At 44.7% G+C, this 19,536-nt stretch overlaps 1 protein-coding gene across 2 annotated transcripts in view; it reads left to right on the top strand.

Moving 5' to 3' along the window:
- The window catches only part of PRKCA (protein kinase C alpha), a 396,507-nt gene that overhangs the window by 290,494 nt on the left and 86,477 nt on the right, over positions 1–19,536 (top strand). For both annotated transcript variants that reach the window (XM_041725456.1, XM_041725457.1), the window contains exon 6: positions 18,647–18,803. In XM_041725456.1, coding sequence (XP_041581390.1) covers positions 18,647–18,803 — 157 coding nt within the window. The remainder of the gene's footprint in view (positions 1–18,646; positions 18,804–19,536) is intronic.

The following is a 19,536-nucleotide window of genomic DNA, read 5'->3' as shown; positions in this document are numbered from 1 at the left end:
GGGCCTGTAACCACTTCTCTGTGCCAGGTTTCTCAAAGCATGATGCTGTTCAGCATGCAGATTACTGCTCCCACTCCAGACATCCTGAATCCAATTCTCCAACAGTGGAACCAGCAAATCTGTCATTAATGAGTTTCTCCAAGGTGATTCTTGTACACAGTAACATTTGAGAACTGCAGCTCTGGGGATTACAAGTTCTAGTCTTGTAGTAGGTTAGATTTACTTCGGTCTAAAACAGAACATTGTCTATATATTTGGTATGGGGTTGTGGGTAAGTAATTAAAACCAGAGCACCCCATTACCCAAAATAGATGTAAGTGGAAATGCGGTAGCATCTCAAGGCAGGGGAGGGGATGCAGCTCATTCTGGTCTTCCATTTTGAAAGCCCCAAGATCCATTCTTGCTACCATTCAGAGGCAGCCAGGCCCATAGAGACCAGATCCAGTGCGATTCTCTCAGAGCAGTGCATCAAGACACCAGTTTATTAATTTATAGGGAGAAATAAAGCCATCCGTGTGTCTGCAGGCTTGATCAGAGCAGCTCTATAGTCCAGTTAAGACACCCATGAAGACAAATCATAATGAACCCATTTTATTGTTTCCCATGTGAAAACACTGTCCTGTAGACCACAAATAGCAGAAATCCACTGGGGTAATGCCTTCTTTCCCTGTAAATAGACCTTGGGGGACTGAGAACACTGCCAAGTGAACATAGAATCATAATGGCATTAGATAAATGTTTAAAGTCATCAGGCTAAGATTTCATATTCATCTCAAGGTAGAGGCCACTGTGCTTTTGCAGCCAGAAGCATGTGGAGTTAAACACCCAGACACTCCTTCCTCCCTGGACCAGATTCCCAGCGCTCCTGATGTCCACCTTGGGGCCTCTGCTCCGGCTCTTTTAGTTAAATTTAGTCCTACTGGACACAGGCTGCTCTTACAGGTCTAGGAACCCACGGTCTCCTTGAGTGAATTTGGCCAAGCCATGCTGTGATCTAATGTTAATGGAGCCTGGAATTTGTTCATTCTCAGAAAAGACTCCCACTTCCCTCATTGTGGCTCCACATCTTAACAAGGCCTCTTATCTTAATTCTTTGCAGAAATACCTTCCTCAAATATGACTCCCTATCTTTCAGATGATTCATACAAAGTAACTCCAAGTAGCAGAGGAGTGATGTGTATCTCAGAGCAAGTTCTTAGTTTCTGATCTGTGGATATACCCCCAGCCCCACGCCAGCTCCAGGGAGTCAGGGAGACCTCCAAAATTATATGCAGAATCTTGTATCTACCTTCTGGGAGGGAGGGAAGCCACAGCCATCATCTTCTCCAACACATCCTATGAACCTCCAATTTTAGGAATTCTAGGATGAAGCACAGTGTGCAGGACCTTTCACATACCTATCCAGTATCCAGCCTAGGGATATAGAACTTCGGACATAGGTGATACTATGAAAACAAAGCCATAAATATATGCTGTGAAAAATCAGTTTGCATGCAGCTTATGTTCAAAGTGGAAGGAATCTTAGAGATTTCCTAGGCCAACAAGCCCCATTGCTTTCAGACAGATTATGCGCTCCACTAGAGATTGCCCAGGAAGGTGAGTGGTGGGCCGAGCAGGCTGGAAACGGGCTCTGCTCTCCTCTCTGTGTTCCCCTCTGGACTCCACTGCCCTTCGGGTCCTGTCTGGAGTGTCTGAAGGTTTAGTTACATCAGAGCTGGAGGTGAAACGGCCAACAAGATGATGTAGAATTGAGTTACACACACCTGGCCTTGGCCTGTAAAGGGCAGACCCCAGTGGTGTGAGCACATTGAAAAGCTTCCCACAGAGTGACAAGGTGACAGCAGGGAAGCAGGAGTAGAGAGTTTGCCAGGGGAAATGGTGGTGAGCAGCTTAGATTTAAACTGAGAGATGCCAAGAAGAATTTACTCCTCTTTCCATTAACCAGGCTCTCCAGGAACAGTGGAGTTCCTAGATCCGTGTAAGGAATCAGTAGATTTCTGCATTGCTCATTAAGGTACCCAGCTGAAATGTTAGGAAGACCTAGGAAAAGACAGAAACCCACAGCTGAGACTGACAACCATTTCAACCTTAGAAAAGTTTCTACTGACTATTAACCTAATGGGTTTGCATGAAAAACAACAACATATCAGTGGTTTGGCCGTACTTGGTGCATGATACACAGCAAAGCCCTGTGCACCTGAAGGAAAGCAGGGAGATTCTTTATGTCTCCCCCTTTGCATGATATACAGCAAAGCCCTGTGCACCTGTAGGAAAGCAGGAAGATTCTTTATGTCTCCCCCTTTGCTCAGAAAAAAACAGAGTCTTTTTTTCAGAAGCCAGAAAACCTGGGAGGCAGCCCTTTGATTTCAGGGAGCCAAAATCCTATTCTCTCTTATCATCCCACACAGTGCACCTTCCAAAAGAAGAAAGGATTGGCCATAAGAAAGGACTGATCTTGGCAGATCATGTCCTAGGGCTCATGAGCTTCAGGTGTGAAGCATAGTGGATACATGTGGAAATATGAAGAATCTCAATGTCAGTGGGATTTTAAGTTTAAATGGATGGCATTGACTCAGTGTGCATGTGATTATCATGCACTGGAAAGGGATGTGACCTCACCTGGACCCAGCACAGACCCACTAATACTGGGGTAGGAGCCAGGTACATCCATTTGAGTGCCAGGCTGGTTCTGAGGGAAGAGAGCTCACCAGTATCCAAGTAGACAGTGGACAGAGCCAATGGGGAATCTAAACATAGCATCTGTTGGCAAACACAAAGTCTGGATATAGCTTTCCTCATATATCCCTCTGAATATAGCTTTACTCATTGAAAACGAGTAAAGAAAGAAAACATACACATAATACGTAACCCATTTAAAATATATATTCAGGGGGCACCTGGCCTGGTTTAGTCAGTAGAGCATGCAACTCTTGATCTCAGGGTCGTGAGTTTGAGCTTCACGTTGGGTACGGAAATTACCTAAAAATAGGGGTGCCGGGATGGCTCAGTCAGTTAAGCATCTGCCTTTGGCTCAGGTCATGATCTGAGGGTCCTGGGATTGAGCCCCACATCAGACTCCCTGCTCAGTAGGGAGTCTGTGTCTCCTCTCCCTCCCCCACTTGTGCTTGCATGTGCAAGCTCTCCCTTTCTCAAATAAATAAAATCTTTAAAAAAAATTTTTTTAAATATATGTTGAGGAATAAAGGAAAAAGAGTATCATGGAGGACATATTTAAAGGTAAATTGCTAAGGGATCAAGGACTACAAAACGTTTGAGAAAGCTTTGTATAAACTTCTGTAGAACATAAGAATACAACATCTCCAAAAAATGAGAACAGGAAGCCATTTGAGCAAGCAGGTTGAGATGCAAGGAAGATGAGACTTTTTTTTTTTTTTTAAAGGCAGGGATATATACAAAGGTAGACAAGATGAAGGGAGGTGGGCAAGTAAGAAATGCCTGCAAACTTAAATTGTTGTAATGTGATTAAAATCATCATGGAACAGTAAAGAGCAGAGGGGCATTGTAGAAAATCAAATTAGTGCTGTGAAAGAATCCTGAGGAGCTCTTTCAGAGTGCAAGCAAAAGGAGAAAATGAATGAGGGATAGCATAATAAAATGGAAGACTGAGAACAGGAGATGACTGGAGAATCATAGTGTTGTTCCAAGAAGGAAAGAAGAAAATTTGAAACAGAAAGCAATAATTCCATACAATAGGAACAAATTTATGGAGCATTCATACTAAAGAGAATGAACCCTATCCCAGCATAATTAAAGGAAGAAAGTCTACAGCTAGGAACATTCTGGAACGTTCCTTTTTTTTTTTTTTCAAGTTTTTATTTGTATTCCAGTTAGTGAACATAAGTGTAATATTAGTTTCAGGTGTAGAATTTAGTGATTCATCCATTCTAGAACATTCTTTTTTTTTGGTTTTCACTCTAGACGTTCTTAATCACAAAGCAAACAAATACCCTTCCTTCAGGGTATATAGGTTACATATAAGAAAACAATAACCAAGTTGGCACTAGATTTCCCTTTGTATGCAGGACAAAATTTGAGGAGGAAAGGAAGCATCACTTATAGAGCTTGGAGAAACAAAGCTTGTCCTAAAATTTCTCACCCAAACTGCCATTCACATGGCTCATTCTCAGATATGTAAGAGCTCTGAACATATATCCCCCCAACTGCCTTTTTTGAAAGTCATTTAAAGGCAAGCTAAAGAGGACTGCAAGATGAAGTAAAATTAAAAGTTCAGAAATGGGGTCGTCCTAATACATGGGGACAAGTAGTAAGCATTAGAATCTGTGAGCATCAAATGTAAAAAATAATTATTGACAATTGTCCATCATACACTATAATTCTTGGAAAAGATGAATGCAGACAAAACACAGTATAGCAAAAAGACTGAAAACAAATAACAAGAGATGCCTGGGCAGCTCAGTGGTTTAGCACCTACCTCCGGCCTAGGGTGTGATCCTGGAGTCCCGGGATCAAGTCCCACATTAGGCTCCCTGCATGGAGCCTGCTTCTCCCTCTGCCTATGTCTCTGTCTCTCTCTCTCTGCCTCTCTCTCTCTCTGTATGTCTCATGAATAAATAAATCTTTAAAAAAAAAATTAAAATGGCAAGCAAGCAGGTAGTGACAACAGAAGTGAAGCCACACATCACAGGCAGCAGTTCAGTGTGGAGGTTAAGAATATACTGGAATCTGGGGGAGCCTGGCTGGCTCAGTCAGTGGAGAGTGTAACTGAATCTTAGGGTCATGAGTTCAAGCCCCACAGTGGACGTGGAACCTACTTAAAAAAATAAATACTGGAATCTGGCTGCCTGTTTTCTGGCCCCTCCCCCCCCAAGCTGCTCAACATTGTGGTGGGTACCCCTCCATCCCTCCAAATGTCAGTTTCCCCATCTATAAACTGGGAATACCACATTGGGTTATTATGGAAGCGAGTTAATGTGTTCAAAATTCTGAGCATTTCATCAGGCACATAGTTGTGTTTACAAATATTGGGGATCAAGTAATAGCTATAAACTGCCCATAGCTTTTGGATTGGGTTTTTTAGAAAAACAAAATTCAGCTATATTAACAGGATTTATATTTTGTAGAAAGAAAAAAAAATCTTTTAGTACCCTTCCAGGCTCTTGGCTGGGGCTCTATTAACAAAAGACAGATTAATAAGAAAAACACACATTTATTTTATGTAAATTTTATACGACACAGGAGCCTTTGTAAGGAAATACCCAAAGGAACAGTTAAACCTGAGTGTTCTGTTCTTTACCAGGTTTGATGAAAAGTGTACAGTCGTAAGAAAATAAGACAGAAGGATATGAGCTGGGTAAAGTAACCTAGGGGCTGGTGGGGAATTTAGTAAGGGCTGTTCATTGGAGTCCTCCTTGAGGTCCCTCCATCTTCTGAGATAAGGATGCTTCTTTCCTCTGGGTGTAGGGAAGTCACTTCTTATAGGAGAGTCGCATCACCTGCTGCACAGGAGGTTCAGAGAGTCCCTTCTTCACCTGCCATTTCTTAGATTGCTTCAGCTTAAAATATTCAATATGCCAAGGTGTCATATTTTGGGGTGGCATGTCCTGAACCGCATCAACCTGAAGCAAAACGATTCATAAACCAAAGAATAAGGAACAAACAGGCAGAGCTTTATTAGATAAACAGCAAAAAGCAGCTGAAGTGGAATTGCCCTGAGTCATACAACTGTGCACCTGGATGGAAAGGCTGACTCTTAAAACATGAGGGAAATTTACAACAATTTAAAGCATAGTTTTGTTGAAAGAATTAACGAGGTTGAATATGGTGAAGTAGATGGCGTAGTATAAACCAACAGAAGCCATGTCATGATCCAGCAGTGGAAGAAGATGGGCCTGCTTTCACAAATGTCATTGGGAAAGTTGTGTAAACATTTGGAAGAAACAAATCAATTAGATCTTGCCTCACACTGCACACCAAAATAAACTTCAAATGAATTTTACAGTTACACGTAAAAAATAATAAAAGAAACATAAGCGAATGTTTTATTTTTTTAAAGATTTATTTATTTTATGATAGACATAGAGAGAGAGAGGCAGAGACACAGGAGGAGGGAGAAGCAGGCTCCATGCCAGGAGCCCGACGTGGGACTCGATCCCAGGACTCCAGGATCCCAGGACTCCAGGATCGCGCCCTGGGCCAAAGGCAGGCGCTAAACTGCTGAGCCACCCAGGGATCCCCATAAGTGAATGTTTAGCTATTGTCAGGGTAAGGATTTTCTAAACATAATAGAAATGGAAGAAATAAAAAAGGAAATGTTTGACAGATTTAACTGTTTAAAAGTTAAGCCTGTGTGTTTCAAGAAGCATTGTGAAGACATCTAAATGCAGTACAGTTTGCAGCAAATACGACAAGGGCTGTTATCATTCGTTGACATCTAAGGAGTTCTTCTGACCCAGTAAGAAAATTCTTTGGCACCCTGTAGGAAACTTGAAGAAGGAGCTAAGTCAAAGAAAAAGAAATACCAATGACCAAAATAACTGTACGGGAAAACAAGAAGTTCAACCTGAAAAACAATCAAGGAAGCTAGAATTACAATGTTATTTTTTACTCTTTTCAATCACACCCTTGGCAAGACTTCCGTAGTACTTTTGGGGGGAGTAATTTGGCAATATATGTCAAGAGTCGCGAATGATTTTGCATGCTGTGATTCACTTCTAAAAATGTGTCCAAAGGAAAAAGAAATCAGAAATGCAGACGAATATTTGTGCACAAAGGTGATCAGTTGCTATATTATTTACAGAAATGAAGAATTTTAAACTACACAGGCAGCCTCAAACAGGGGATTGGCTAAAGAAATGGTTATGTAAAGTGGGATGTTAGGCCTTTAAAATGTTTTCGAAGCTTGCTTTGTTATAAAGGCAGGATCTAAAACTGGGTTCAAAGATGTGAATTCTATACAAATAAATATTTCAGTAGAGCTCCATGCAGAGCAAAGGGCCTGGCAGTAAATATACCAATATGCCAACAGTGGCTCTCTCCTACAGCAGACGTATGGGTGATTTAAATTTTCCTCCTTATACACTCATGTATTTAAACTTTTTGTAGGATGAGTATATCCATTACTCTCATGAGGGAAAAAAGTTAATTCTTAAAATCTGCCTGTGTTTCAGTCTCCCATTACCTGGAAAATATTTTTCTCACAACTATGTCCCATTTCCTTTCAGAACATCAAGGTTCTAGAACTTTAATACTTTTTATTGTCCACTAACTATAAAAGAAAAAGTAGTGAAATATTTATGATCTTTTTCCAAGGACCAAATGTTGCTTCCTCATCTCAGACCATAATCCTTTAAATTCTATTTCATAAGTTTTATTCCAATGACACTTTGATTGAAGAGTTGCTGATGCATGTGTATGAATGGCCATTGGATTTATGGGGGCAGAAATTATATCCTTATCAAAGCCACACCAGTGAGTTCAGCAATGAAACAGAACGTTAAATAAATAGGCCCTAAAATGTGAGATGACTTATGTCCCCAAATCCAGATTTATGTATGGGTTCTATGTGGTAGGACAGGGATGCTGAGCAGGTGTATTTTTAGCGTATCTCTTTATTTTTGTCTTTGTCAGTGAAGGAACAAATATTACAAAACGTATGGGCCCTATCTCCTTAACATGGAAGAGATCAAATTCGAGATTCTGTGGGACTCGACATGGGGCATCAGGAGACTGGACACAGCAAAATTAGTACCAATGGACCAAACTGAGCAGCTCCAAGACTCCATTTTGTTCACAGAATCGCAGTCCATTGTTTCTCAGGTGTTTGCTGTTGTTGATGACACCTTCTCATTTTATTTCTGAAATCTTGAGAAGTTCTACATGGTCATTTTTCTCCCCGAGAGTAAATGGCCCTTTCTGAGATGTTTTCCCAGAAAGAGCTATGTCTTTTGCCCTTTAATCTTTGGGGGGCTCGGTGATGCTTTCTTGAGAGCATCTAACATTCTTTTCTTAAAAAACTATGTGACTCCTTTGGGCCTGCTAGGTTTTTCCTTGTCTGAGAGTCCCTCCAAATGGACACTTTTTGTACTGCAACCAAAAAATAAGTGTAAGCATTCCTGTGTGCTTTAGCTTTTCAGCCAAATAACAAGAATCTGTTGGGCCCTTTTGGGTTTTGCCTTGCCCTGTGCTGACCCGGGGGGACCCTGTAGGATGTGATGCAGCCCCTGCCCCCAAGCTGCTATTGGTCTGTAGAGATGAAGTGTGGCAGCCTGGGCTGGTTGTAGAGTGGAAGGGCCAAGAAGATGTCTTGTGCCAAGATAGGAGCCAGTAGCACTGGAGGAGGTGGAGGTGTGTACTCCAGATGACCCAGGGATGGGGCAGCATGAACCCCAGAAGCACAGGACAGGGTGGCATGGAGATTCCTATGCTTACCAAAGAGTTACTAAATAGGTACCAGGTGATGTCCTAGGCAGTGGAGGGTTAAAATAACTGGTAGTGAAGACACTGGCCTCACTGGTATGGAATGAGTCTCTTGGGTTATGTAAGTACTAGAAGTGATAGGGTAGGTGCAGTTAGTTAACAATTGGAACCGATACTACCTCCTGAGTCCTGCCACCAAGCATAAGGTGAACATGGACCAGAGTACACAGCGTCTCTCAAATTTGGGTAGAAATATTAAATGATAGAGAACACAGACTATTATTGGCCTCGTTTTCTGTGTTGGGAGCCTCAAAAATACAATGTTACTCATGCAGTGATTGAAAATGTCTCAGTTCCATTTTGTTTGTAGAAGAGTGGGACATTTTATTTCTTCTAGCTCAACATTCTGTTGAACCAGTCTGATGAGCGGTGACATGAGGCTGCCACCCATTGATCAGCTCTCACCTATCAAGTCTTCATTGTTGACTGTTTGAAGTTACCTCCTTCTGCCAGATTGAGCTCGATGGCTAGTGGGTGCCCATGAATCCACACCCATATTCATGCTACTAGAGAAATATGCTACAGTGCCTGTGGCCTTGGAGAGACCCCCTGACCCACACCTCCCATCCAAGAGTAGTTCCCAGCCAGTTTTCACTCCCTGTTGCCAGGACCTTTCCCAGTTTCCAGACCTCTTCCATCCCCAGCTGAAGCAGGGATGCACCAAGAGAAAGTTCTGGAAGTGTGTGGAGACAGGAAGATTCCTCAATCCTTGAAGGACAGGGCTCTTCAGGCATGCAGCAGAAGTCCTCAACTCAGGCCCATGGGTGTCCTAAGTTTATCATAAAAACTGGGATAATGCAGCAAGGGGTTTATAGCTTTAAGAGAATAAAAAATCTTTAGCCCAAGTGTTAGAATGGACCCGTCGCTCAGCTAAAACCCTTGCACAGCAGGAAAGTGACTTGGGAGCTGTTCCTCTCTGAGGCTGCCTAGGGCCCTTGCTCTGTGGTAATCTCCTTTGCCAGTTCTGGTCCTTAACAGGGACCCGTGCTGTCTTGCCCACTGTCACCTGGGACATGCCACACCTGTGCCAGGGCATGCCTGTCTGCGTGGTTTGAGAGGCTCCAGCTCAGATCCCCAAAGCCCAGAACCTTGGCTATTGCTAGACAGCTTGGCCACCCCCGAAACATCTCGTGGGAAGGGCGTTCGGTAAATCCTGTTCCGGAAGCAATCTGTCACCCTACCAGTTTCCCATCAACATTTGCCAAGCCGTTCTGGCTTCTGGTGCAAAACTGACTTGTAGCAACGTGAAGAAGCTGGCAGCTTCTGAGACACGGTTCTCTCCCTTGTAACATCGTCAGAAGAGGCCCCAAGTAAAGGCAAAAACAAACCTCGAGAACACGATGTTCTTCCTAGTAATGTGACCAAGAAAGTGCAATCTAGAGGAAACTTGACAACTTGGTGATGGGGAACGTTATTCTGAGCTAGTGGGGTGAGGGTTTCCCCCCCCTCTTTCTATCTGATCCAGCCTGTCCAGCACTTGAGATGCTCCTGAACTGAGCACCTACGCCGTTGTCAGGAGCATAACTCTCAACAGGACAAGCCATTAGCTACAGCTAGATTAAGAAGCAGAGGGGCTGCTCCCATATTCCTCTAAAATTGCGATTTCCCAGCAGCTGTCGCATAACTAAAGAATGGACCCACTGATGCCTTATCATGCTCACTATTTGTACTCAGTCCCTGGGTGGAGCCGAGGTGTGGAACAGGCTGGAGGGGCACGAAAAAGGTGGGATTGGCTATTTGCAGCCAGTCCTGGTCAGATCCAATGCTCCAGGGAGGAGGCTGTGAATCAAGTTTGTCCAGGAGGGCAGACTACTACGCTAACAAAGCCTCATGCTCCTGGAGGCAAAGAAGGTGAGCCATCAGTACTCCTAAGAGATGTTGGCTTCCAGAGGTTCCCTTGAGACCAAGGATAACGGCTGATCTAGTTCCCGGTAGGAGACATACCGTCTCCTCCACTCCAGCCCAGGATCCCTCCCAAGTTTTAGGACAAAATCAGAGTTGAAGAGACTCAGACTGAAGCAGAAGGAACCATAAGGAAGCAGAGTCTTAACCATGAAGTAGAGGCTCCTTTCCCATGTCCCTTTCTCCCCAGGGTGGTGTGGAAGTGGGGAGGTGGTATATCCGTTCTGTATCAGGGGTCAGTAAGCTATGGCTTGACATCCAGGTGTGGCCCTCAGCCTGTGTTTTCTAAATGAAGTTTTATTAGAACACCTTATGTTAATTTGTCTATGTATAGTCTCTGACTCCTTTTGCTCTATACCAGCAGGCCTGGGTAGTGGTGATGGAGGCTTCCTGGCCTGCAGAACCTAGAGGATATGATCCATTCCTTTATAGAAGTTTGTCCCCCATTCTATGCTGACAGTGGTACCTGAATGCAGAGGCCACCTTGGGAGGACTCAGTGGAGGGCAACGCTCAGGCCCCAGAGTCAGGATTCTTTTGCACTCTTTAAAAAAAAAAAAAAAGATTCATTCATTTATTTGAGAGAGAGAAAGAGTGCAGTGGGGAGGGGCAGAGGGAAAGGGAGAGAGACTTTTAAGCGGACTCTGCACTGAATATGGAGCCCAGTGTAAGACTTAATTCCAGGACCCCCGAGATCATGACCTGAGCCAAATCCAAGAATTGAACATCTAACTGACAGCACCACCTAGATGCCCTTCCTTTGTTTGCACTCTTGAACTCAATCATTTACTAAATGTTCGGCCTTGAGCAAGTTACTTTAACACCCCAGTGCCTCAGTTTCCTCATCTGGAAAATGAGCATCTGAGTCATTATTTCACAGAGGTATTGTGAAGCTTAAGTGAGCAGGTGTAGTAAGGCACATGGAAATGTGTCAATAGATCCACCTATTCTTTTTATTGAGATATAATTCACACACAATAAAATTCACCATTTTATTTTTTTTTTAAGATTTGATTTAATTCATTCATGAGAGAGGCAGAGACACAGGCAGAGGAAGAGTCAGGCTCCTTGTGGGGGGGCCCGATGCGGGACTCGATCCCGGGATCATGACCTGAGCCAAAAGCAGACGCTCAATCACTGAGCCACGAAGGTGCCCCAGAATTCACCCTTTTAAAGTATACAATTTAGTGGTTTTCAGCATTTTCACAAGTTTGTCCTCACTAAATTGCAGATCATATTCATCACCCCAGAAGGAAGCTCCTAAATGGTACCTATGCTGAGCTGAATGGTGACTGTACAAAGATACCCGGTCCTAATCTCTGTAATCTATACATGTGAGCTTATTTTTTTAAAAGGGTCTTTGTTGATGGGATGAAGTGAAGAATCTTGAGTTAGGGAAATTATTCTGAATTAATGCATTCCAGGCAGCCCCGGTGGCGCAGTGGTTTGGCGCCGCCTGCAGCCCAGGGCGTTATCCTGGAGACCCTTGATCAAGTCCCACGTCGGGCTCTCTTCGTGGAGCCTGCTTCTCTCTCTGCCCCTCTCTCTCTCTCTCTCTCTCTCTCTCTCTCTCTTGTCTCTATGAATAAATAAAATCTTAAAAAAATATATGAATTAATGCATTCCTACATGTCATTAGAGAATCTCTGGCATTAAATGTCTATTTACATATGATCATATCTTTATAAGAAGTAATGGGTCTTTTTTTGAAGTTTTTATTCATTTATTTGACAGAAAGCATAAGCAGGAGGAGCTGCAGGCAGAACGAGAAGCAGGCTCCTTGCTGAGCAGGGAGCCTGACCTGGGGCTCTATCCCAGGACCCTGGGATCATGACCTGAGCTGAAGGCTAGTGCTGAGCCAACTGAGCAACCCAGGCACCCCAGACGTATGGGTCTTAAGATTCTTTGAAGGACAATGCTTTGACCATCTAATAATGTATCAAAATTCTTTAGGTTTGCTTAAAATACCATTCATGGATTTGGGAAGCTTCCATCACTCTGCCTGCCTGATATTAAATGACACCAGGTTCTTTGGACCAACCACAGACACTACACCTCCGCTTGTTTTTTGCTCTTGCCTGTCCCCCCAACATTTTTGCACTCCCATTTCTTTCGCTGTTGGTAACTTCAGACAAAGAAGAGTTTGTATGGTCTTGTTTTTCTGTAGTGTCAGATAATGTAATTTTTGCCTTTGTGTGATGTGGGGTAGGATTATTAGAATTTTGTTCACTCTTGTTTTTGCTGTCGAGCAAGAGGGGAGGTGGAGGGGGGGGGGGTCGCTAGGTCAGCACACACTGAACAATCCCGACTTTTGCAGCAAGGCTTTGTTTTGGGCTTTCGACCTTGTTGTTGGCTTTGTAAGCAGAAGCCATGAACAAGGATGCTTGCAGAGAGAGGGGTAAAGACACTAAAAATAGAGAATTCTTTTGTAAAGCAAAACACATCATTTGAAGGGCCACGTTGTCCTTGAATTTAGAGGCACTTGACTTTTCTGTGCCTCACTGAACAATGTTCCCATACAGATCTGAACTCTGATGGGCAGGGGTTACTATGAGTCAGTGCAGACAAGTCCAGTCTGCAGGTAGAGGGGCTCTAGCTGTGTTCCCCAACGAAGCCTTTAGTGTGTGTCATGTGTGAATCTTCCAAAGCCTCCACGAGCTCTGTGCCTAGCCAGAGTGCCCTGAGGCAGCCTCAGACTGAGGCTGAAAATCCACAGGGAGGCAGGGAGAGGGTAAGAAAAATATGGTGGATGGCTGCATTGGCCCTGGTCTGGCTTTTATGTTAGGTGGTGAGTTCAGGTGTTTATTATTATACTTCGTAATTTATGCTACCTATATTCTCTGGGTCAAGAGACCATCTCGACCATTCTCTGAATGGATCAAGGATTGCCTTGATTTTTTTTTTTTTTTTTAATCCCAAGCTACTTTAGAACCACTAGGATCTGAGTATTGAACTCTAACCTAACCCCGAGGTCTGGAAATTCCAGTACTATATGAACCCTCCCTTTAATATACCAGATTTCTTTACTCTGAGGAAACAGCCCTGCCTCCTGGGCCAGACAGGAGGGCTGGCTGATGATGGTAAAGTGGCAGACACATGTGAACATGATCATTAGTAATGGCGGCAGATGCTTCTGTAACACTCCATCCATTCCAGGTTTTCTTCTAAATGCTTTACAGATATTAATGCACTTCATCTTCACCATGACACTGTGAGGCAGGCACTGTTACTGTTCCTGTCTTACAGATGTGAACAGACTGACAAGTGGGCTAACTCGTCTGAAGTCCTACAGCTAAAAAGTGGTAAAGCAATGATTTGAACCCAGCTGTCCACGCTGTTAGCCACTATATATTTTACTGGCCCCTTGAGAAGAAGTCAGCCACTATCTGCAAGTATAGTGAGCCTGACTGTCATTGTATGTCCTCAGATGGGCATTTGACAGTCACCTAACTGCCAGTCTTTGTAGGATTGGCTGGCCTCTCCCTGAGAAAGCATGGTGGTCACCTCTACTTTTCCCCCTCAAAAAGACCTTTGGGAAAATCCCTGGCTTCATTCCTAAGTGTTGGCTGTGCCATCTACCAGATGCTTTTGCTGCAGATTCCCAGTCTGGGTAAGGCCGCCTCCAAGCTCTAGATGAGCCAGCTCATATGCCTGAACACTTACTCAAAACTCCCATGTCCTGGGCTTGCCTCGCCACTTCTATCAGGTATCCTTGAGGCACCGTGGAGGTGTTTTTCAATCTTCATAATCTTATTTGAATGGATTTTATCCAGGAGGGATACCTTACATAATCAGGAAATTATATAACCTTTCAACCCAGGATGGCTTTCCTTAACGCTTGACTGCCGATCCTTTCCAAAGCCACACTTCAAGCCAAAAGATGATAATACAACTCATGTTCTACATTTCTATTAAAGTCCTGGAATTATAGAACAGACTTTGATTCTAAAAGGGCCAATACCACAGCACAGACATATTTCTTGAGCAGATGTGTCCTCCTCACGGAAGCTGCAGAACTGCTGTGACATGCCCGGAGCAAGAGCTCCTCCCACGTGCATTCCAGGGGGCTCAGGGCCTGTGTGGATTAGTGCCACAGCAGTGGAGTGGGGCAGGGGATGTGCTGCTTCTCTACCGCCACCTTTAGAGACCGTCGACCTCTCAGAATTTGAGCTGGCATGATAGAGCTTTGCCCCGAAGAGTCCCATCAAGAGGTTCCACAGCAGATTTGTTCCGATCTGAAGTCTGAGGGTCAGAACAGGGTGGCTGTCACAGAAGATGAGAGACAAGAAATGAGCCACGGGACCTGTGCCGGGTCTGTTCTTGGCCCCACTGTGAAATGCTCACCTTCCTCTGTGCCTCATAATTGGCACAGGGCTTCTCACATGTGGGGCAGGACCCGACAGGCTAGGACTTCTGCTCGTGCTCCACTGGATTCCTGAAGGCACTGATCTGACATTAGAAAGCATTCAATCACATGGTGAGAAAGTTGCTCCCGTTCCAGCTTTCCTTCATTCTTGGTAGTACGGTGTAGGGGGGAACTCCATCTGGGGCTGGAATGTCCTAAGCATTCACCCTGGTTTAATTTCCCCTTTGTAACTAAGAGTAGGCCTCAGGCATTGTATTTATTTTTATGGTTCCTTTCTCCTCATAGCAGACAGCCTTGGTTTTCCATTTACCAGAGTAACACATTTCCTTTTTAAGTGTTGAGTGTTAAGGGGCGCCTGGGTGGTGCAGTTGGTTGTGCATCAGACTCTTGGCTTTGGCTCAGGTCGTGATCTCAGGGTCGTGAGATCCTCAAATAAATTTTTAAAAAACCATTTAAGGGCCGAGTGTTAAAAAGTGAGTGGATTTTTTTTTTTTAAACGTAATATACTGAGTCCTCAAGAGATGCCAGTGATGTGGGCCGAGGGACCACCCTGTAAGAACATCGGCCAGGTGCCTGGGATGGTGTCATGCAATACTCACCTGAGAGGCTTCAAAGTTGCTAATACCACTTTGGGCCTCAGTCAGGACCAATTAAATTGGGACTCTGTAGGGGTGGGGCCCAGACATCAGTATTTGACTGTTGCTCATGTGCAGCTGAGCTGGAGAACCACTGCCCTGGGGTACCCAGCCACCATCAGCACCCGTGCAGGGGCACCATCCTCACTGCCCTCTGACCCAACAACTCGATCACATTCTCTTCTTTCTGTTTCCTGCCTCTCGCCCTTCTCATCTACCACCCTGCTTGTTTTGCTCTTTTCTCATCCCTAACTTCCCTGCACCTGCTCCTGTTAGCGACCCCCTCCAGCACTGCTTCCCAGGTTAAGACCTTGCCAGCACCAAGCGGTTGCAACCACGTTAGAAAATCTCCACGTCATACTCTTCTTCATCCGCCTGCCAACTCATAAGCTGCCAGTCCAGTTTCTGAACATCTAAGCCTTTAGGGTTGTGCTCTCTGCCAGCAACTTGTATTAACAACAATGATAATAATCATTAGTGGGCTCTTACTGTGTGCATACCACTGTTCTAAGCATTTCACACGTATGAACTTACAGACTCCTCCCAGGGAGGTACCGTTTTGCAGATGCAGAAACTGAGGCACCGGGAGGTTACAGATCTTGCCCAGCGCTATACCCACCCCCCTCCCTAGAGTGGCAGAGCCAGAATTCAAGCGCAGGCAGCCTGGCCCCAGAGCCCACAGTCTGAGCCAGTGGGAGCCCCCAAGTCCATTGCTCCAGGTCCTTATTCAGGTGCCCCAGCATGTGATGAATCAGCCACACACCGGGCAGGCTCGTCTCCACTGCAATGGGAAATTGAAATTTGGACCCACTGTCTATTTCAATGATGTTTGGAATTGGTAACTCTTTTTATTTTCCACTTCAATCATAGTATCTCAGTAGGAAGCCCACAGCTTTAAATCCCATCAAGACCGTAACTCATCACCATTCAGAAGAGATCAGCCTTAAACGATGCTGTGTGTGCTGGCTGTCAGGACCAGAAATTGAAGAAGAAAACGCCAGCACCATAATCGTTCTGTAACTGGCAATACCCTTGGCAGCCTCTGTGGTTCCTCATTAGTTTATCTGGGCTGTAGCCTCCGTGTTAGACATTCCAGGGCTTTAGCCGCCTTTTAAAAAGGATCTGATTCTCATTCCAGTGATTAATTGGAGAGAGACCTTTCGCCCCTTCCCGTTCCTTGTGGGAGAGCTCTATTTTTATGACAACTATTTCATTTACTTCCCCCCAACAATGCTGTTTCACTGGGAATGAGCCCCTCTTCATTTTTTGTGAGTAAAGAAATAGAGGCTCAGGAACTTATGTTTCCTGTGCTTGGGAGTACATGGGGTGGGGGGTTGGTGGGGACAGGATTTGAAAGCAGGTGTACTGAGCTGCAAAAGCCCATGCATGCTTGCTTATGTTGTACCCACTCCCAGTTCGATGAGGTTAGATATTAGGGGGAAAATCCTTGGAAAGCATAAGTGAATATAAGGAACATAGGATAGGCCTGGCTTCTCTGTGGCTAGTAGATATGAGCCAGCCCACCATCCCCCCACCCCACACTCAGACCATTTGGATACGGTCCTGTTACCTGCCTGTGCTCACGCTTCTAGGCAAAAAAGATGTGAGGCTGTTCGCCAGCAAGTGTGCGCACTCAATGTGTCCCACTGGGAACAGGCAGTGCTGGTCTGTGACTTCTCATAGGGCAAGGCCCTGGGGCCCAGTATCTTCAGCATCCTTCCAACCCCTCTCTCTGTCTTCCCACTGCCAAACTCCAACATCTTCTTGTAAAATTATTCTAAGGACTTCACTTAACAGTCACCCTAAACTAATGATCTGTATGATAGGCTAGAACAATGTTTCCGCAACTCTTCTCTGCATCAGAATCAAAAGGCTTGGTAAATACAGATCACTGCACCTGCTCCTAGAGTTCTGACTCAGTTAGTGATGCCAGGGCTGCTGGTCCAGGGGCTATGCTGGGAGAACCAATTACATGTGTACTCACGGTGTCGGCTAATTAGGGACCCTGATGATGGGAAGTTTCAGCCATGTTGGGGAAGATGTCATCAGAAGATGGTGAGGAAGACATTTGGGGTAGGCAGGCTCAGGCTTTTGTCCTTCTCATCATCATGGTAGATAATGACCTATCTCATTTACATGCAGTAGCTTTACCTGTTCCCACAGAGGTAATAAGCCCTTGCTCTCTGCATCTCTGAGCATGCCTCCCTCTGTGGATGAGGTGACCTTTCCTCCTCATTATTTTGGATTCCCATATGAATGCATCTCAATCTAGGATGTACATTGGAATTATCTGGGAGTCTTGTTAAAGTGAGAATTCTGAGTTTGTAATTTTGGGGTGGGGCCTGTGATTGCACACATCTGATGAGCACACAATGTCCCAGGTGCTACTGGTCTATGGACATGTGCACATTGCATAGCAAGGGTTAGCACACCTGGGGAGAATATTCTGTATTACAGCTGTATGCATCAGTGGCTCTTGCGCCTGCTGGATAGTAGAATCACCTGGGGAGCTTTTAAGACCATGGGCTACACCCCTCAGAGATTCTAATTTAGCTGTGAGCATTGGAAATTTATTTATCTATTTATCTGGGAGAGAAAACAAGCAGGGGAAGGAACAGTCACAAGCAGACTTCCCACCGAGTGTGGAGCCTGATGTGGAGCTCGACCTCATGATCCTGAGTTCATGACTTGAGCAGAAACGAGAGTCAGACACTTAACTGATTGTGCCACCCAGGTGCCCCGTGAGCACTGGGATTTTTAAACCCCAGAGATTCCAATGTACAGCCAGATTGAAAGTCACTGGCCTTTACATAGAAAAAAGGTGAATCCTTTTAGGAGCTCAAATAATTCAATGGCTTGGACTAGGTTGGCTGGTTGCCTGGAGCCAGGCACGACCAGCTCTGGAAAAGGGCTGCAGGCAGCACCTAGGGATCTTGCTTAAATACAGCTTCTATCTCAGCAGCTTTGGAGAGAGACCCAGGCTTCCAACTTTCTAATATGAGGTGCCCAGGTGTCACTACTGCTGCTGGTCCAGGTTGGTGCTGCATCTCAAGACTTGACCACAGGGCCCGCATGATGCCCATTATCTCTGGCAGCAGTGACAGCAGGCAGCTTTCCTCATATTGAAGATCAGAGACATTTTAGTCATCACCTCCTCTTTCTTTAAACACCATCTTGACAGATATCCCTGTCATTCAACTTGGTCTCGACATGGGACACTGAACAATATAGGTCAGTTCTCTTTTTATAACATTTGATCTTTTTTTTTTTTTCCTTTTCCCTTCACAGTACGAGATGCAAAGAATCTGATTCCTATGGATCCAAATGGGCTTTCAGATCCTTATGTGAAGCTGAAACTAATTCCTGATCCCAAGAATGAAAGCAAACAGAAAACCAAAACCATCCGCTCTACACTGAATCCCCAGTGGAATGAGTCTTTTACATTGTAAGTTTTGTCTTCTCTTCCCAGTTGAATTCCCTCCCTACACATCACAGAACTGCCCACCTCACTGTCAGGGGTGATGAGGTGGACCTGTTATAAATGTCTTTAAATGTTGCTTCATTCCTAAGGCTTTCTCAGGCCACGGCTAAGTGGTACCTGCCGTCACCTGTTATACCAGATGGTAGCCAAGAGTTACATAATGCAGGTCCCCCAGATTATCATCAATACCTACCATGTACAGAAAGATTCATTTATGTTAAAGATGATGTAAAAGTATATAAAGCATGTCCCACTTGTTTTTTTTTTTAAGATTTTATTTATTATGAGAGAGAGAGAGAGAGAGAGAGAGAGAGGCAGAGACACAGGCAGAGGGAGAAGCAGGCTCCATGCAGGGAGCCTGATGTGGGACTCCATCCCGGGACCCCAGGATCACACCCTGGGCTGAAGGCAGATGCTTAACCGCTGAGCCACCCAGGGAACCCCACATGTCCCACTTCTTAATGGACTTGAGTCCTATTGAGGCTTTGGAAGAAGGTAAGGTAAGAAATTAAATAATAATTTTTAAAACAAGGAATACAGGAGTCATGTGCTGTTGCCACTGAAATGGGAACACCATCCTCACTTTTCAGCAGGGAAGGCTTCCTAGAGGAGGTGACATTTTAAACAAGGCTTAAAGGAGTGCCGGGATTTCAGAGGCAGATACAGTAGAAGAGAAAGAAGGAAGGACGCAGTGAGA

Source organism: Vulpes lagopus, chromosome 12 (genome assembly GCF_018345385.1).
Source record: "Vulpes lagopus strain Blue_001 chromosome 12, ASM1834538v1, whole genome shotgun sequence".
In the NCBI taxonomy this organism is placed as follows: domain Eukaryota; kingdom Metazoa; phylum Chordata; class Mammalia; order Carnivora; family Canidae; genus Vulpes; species Vulpes lagopus.
Note: the sequence above shows the minus strand (reverse complement) of the source record. Positions and strands in the feature narration are given on the sequence as shown.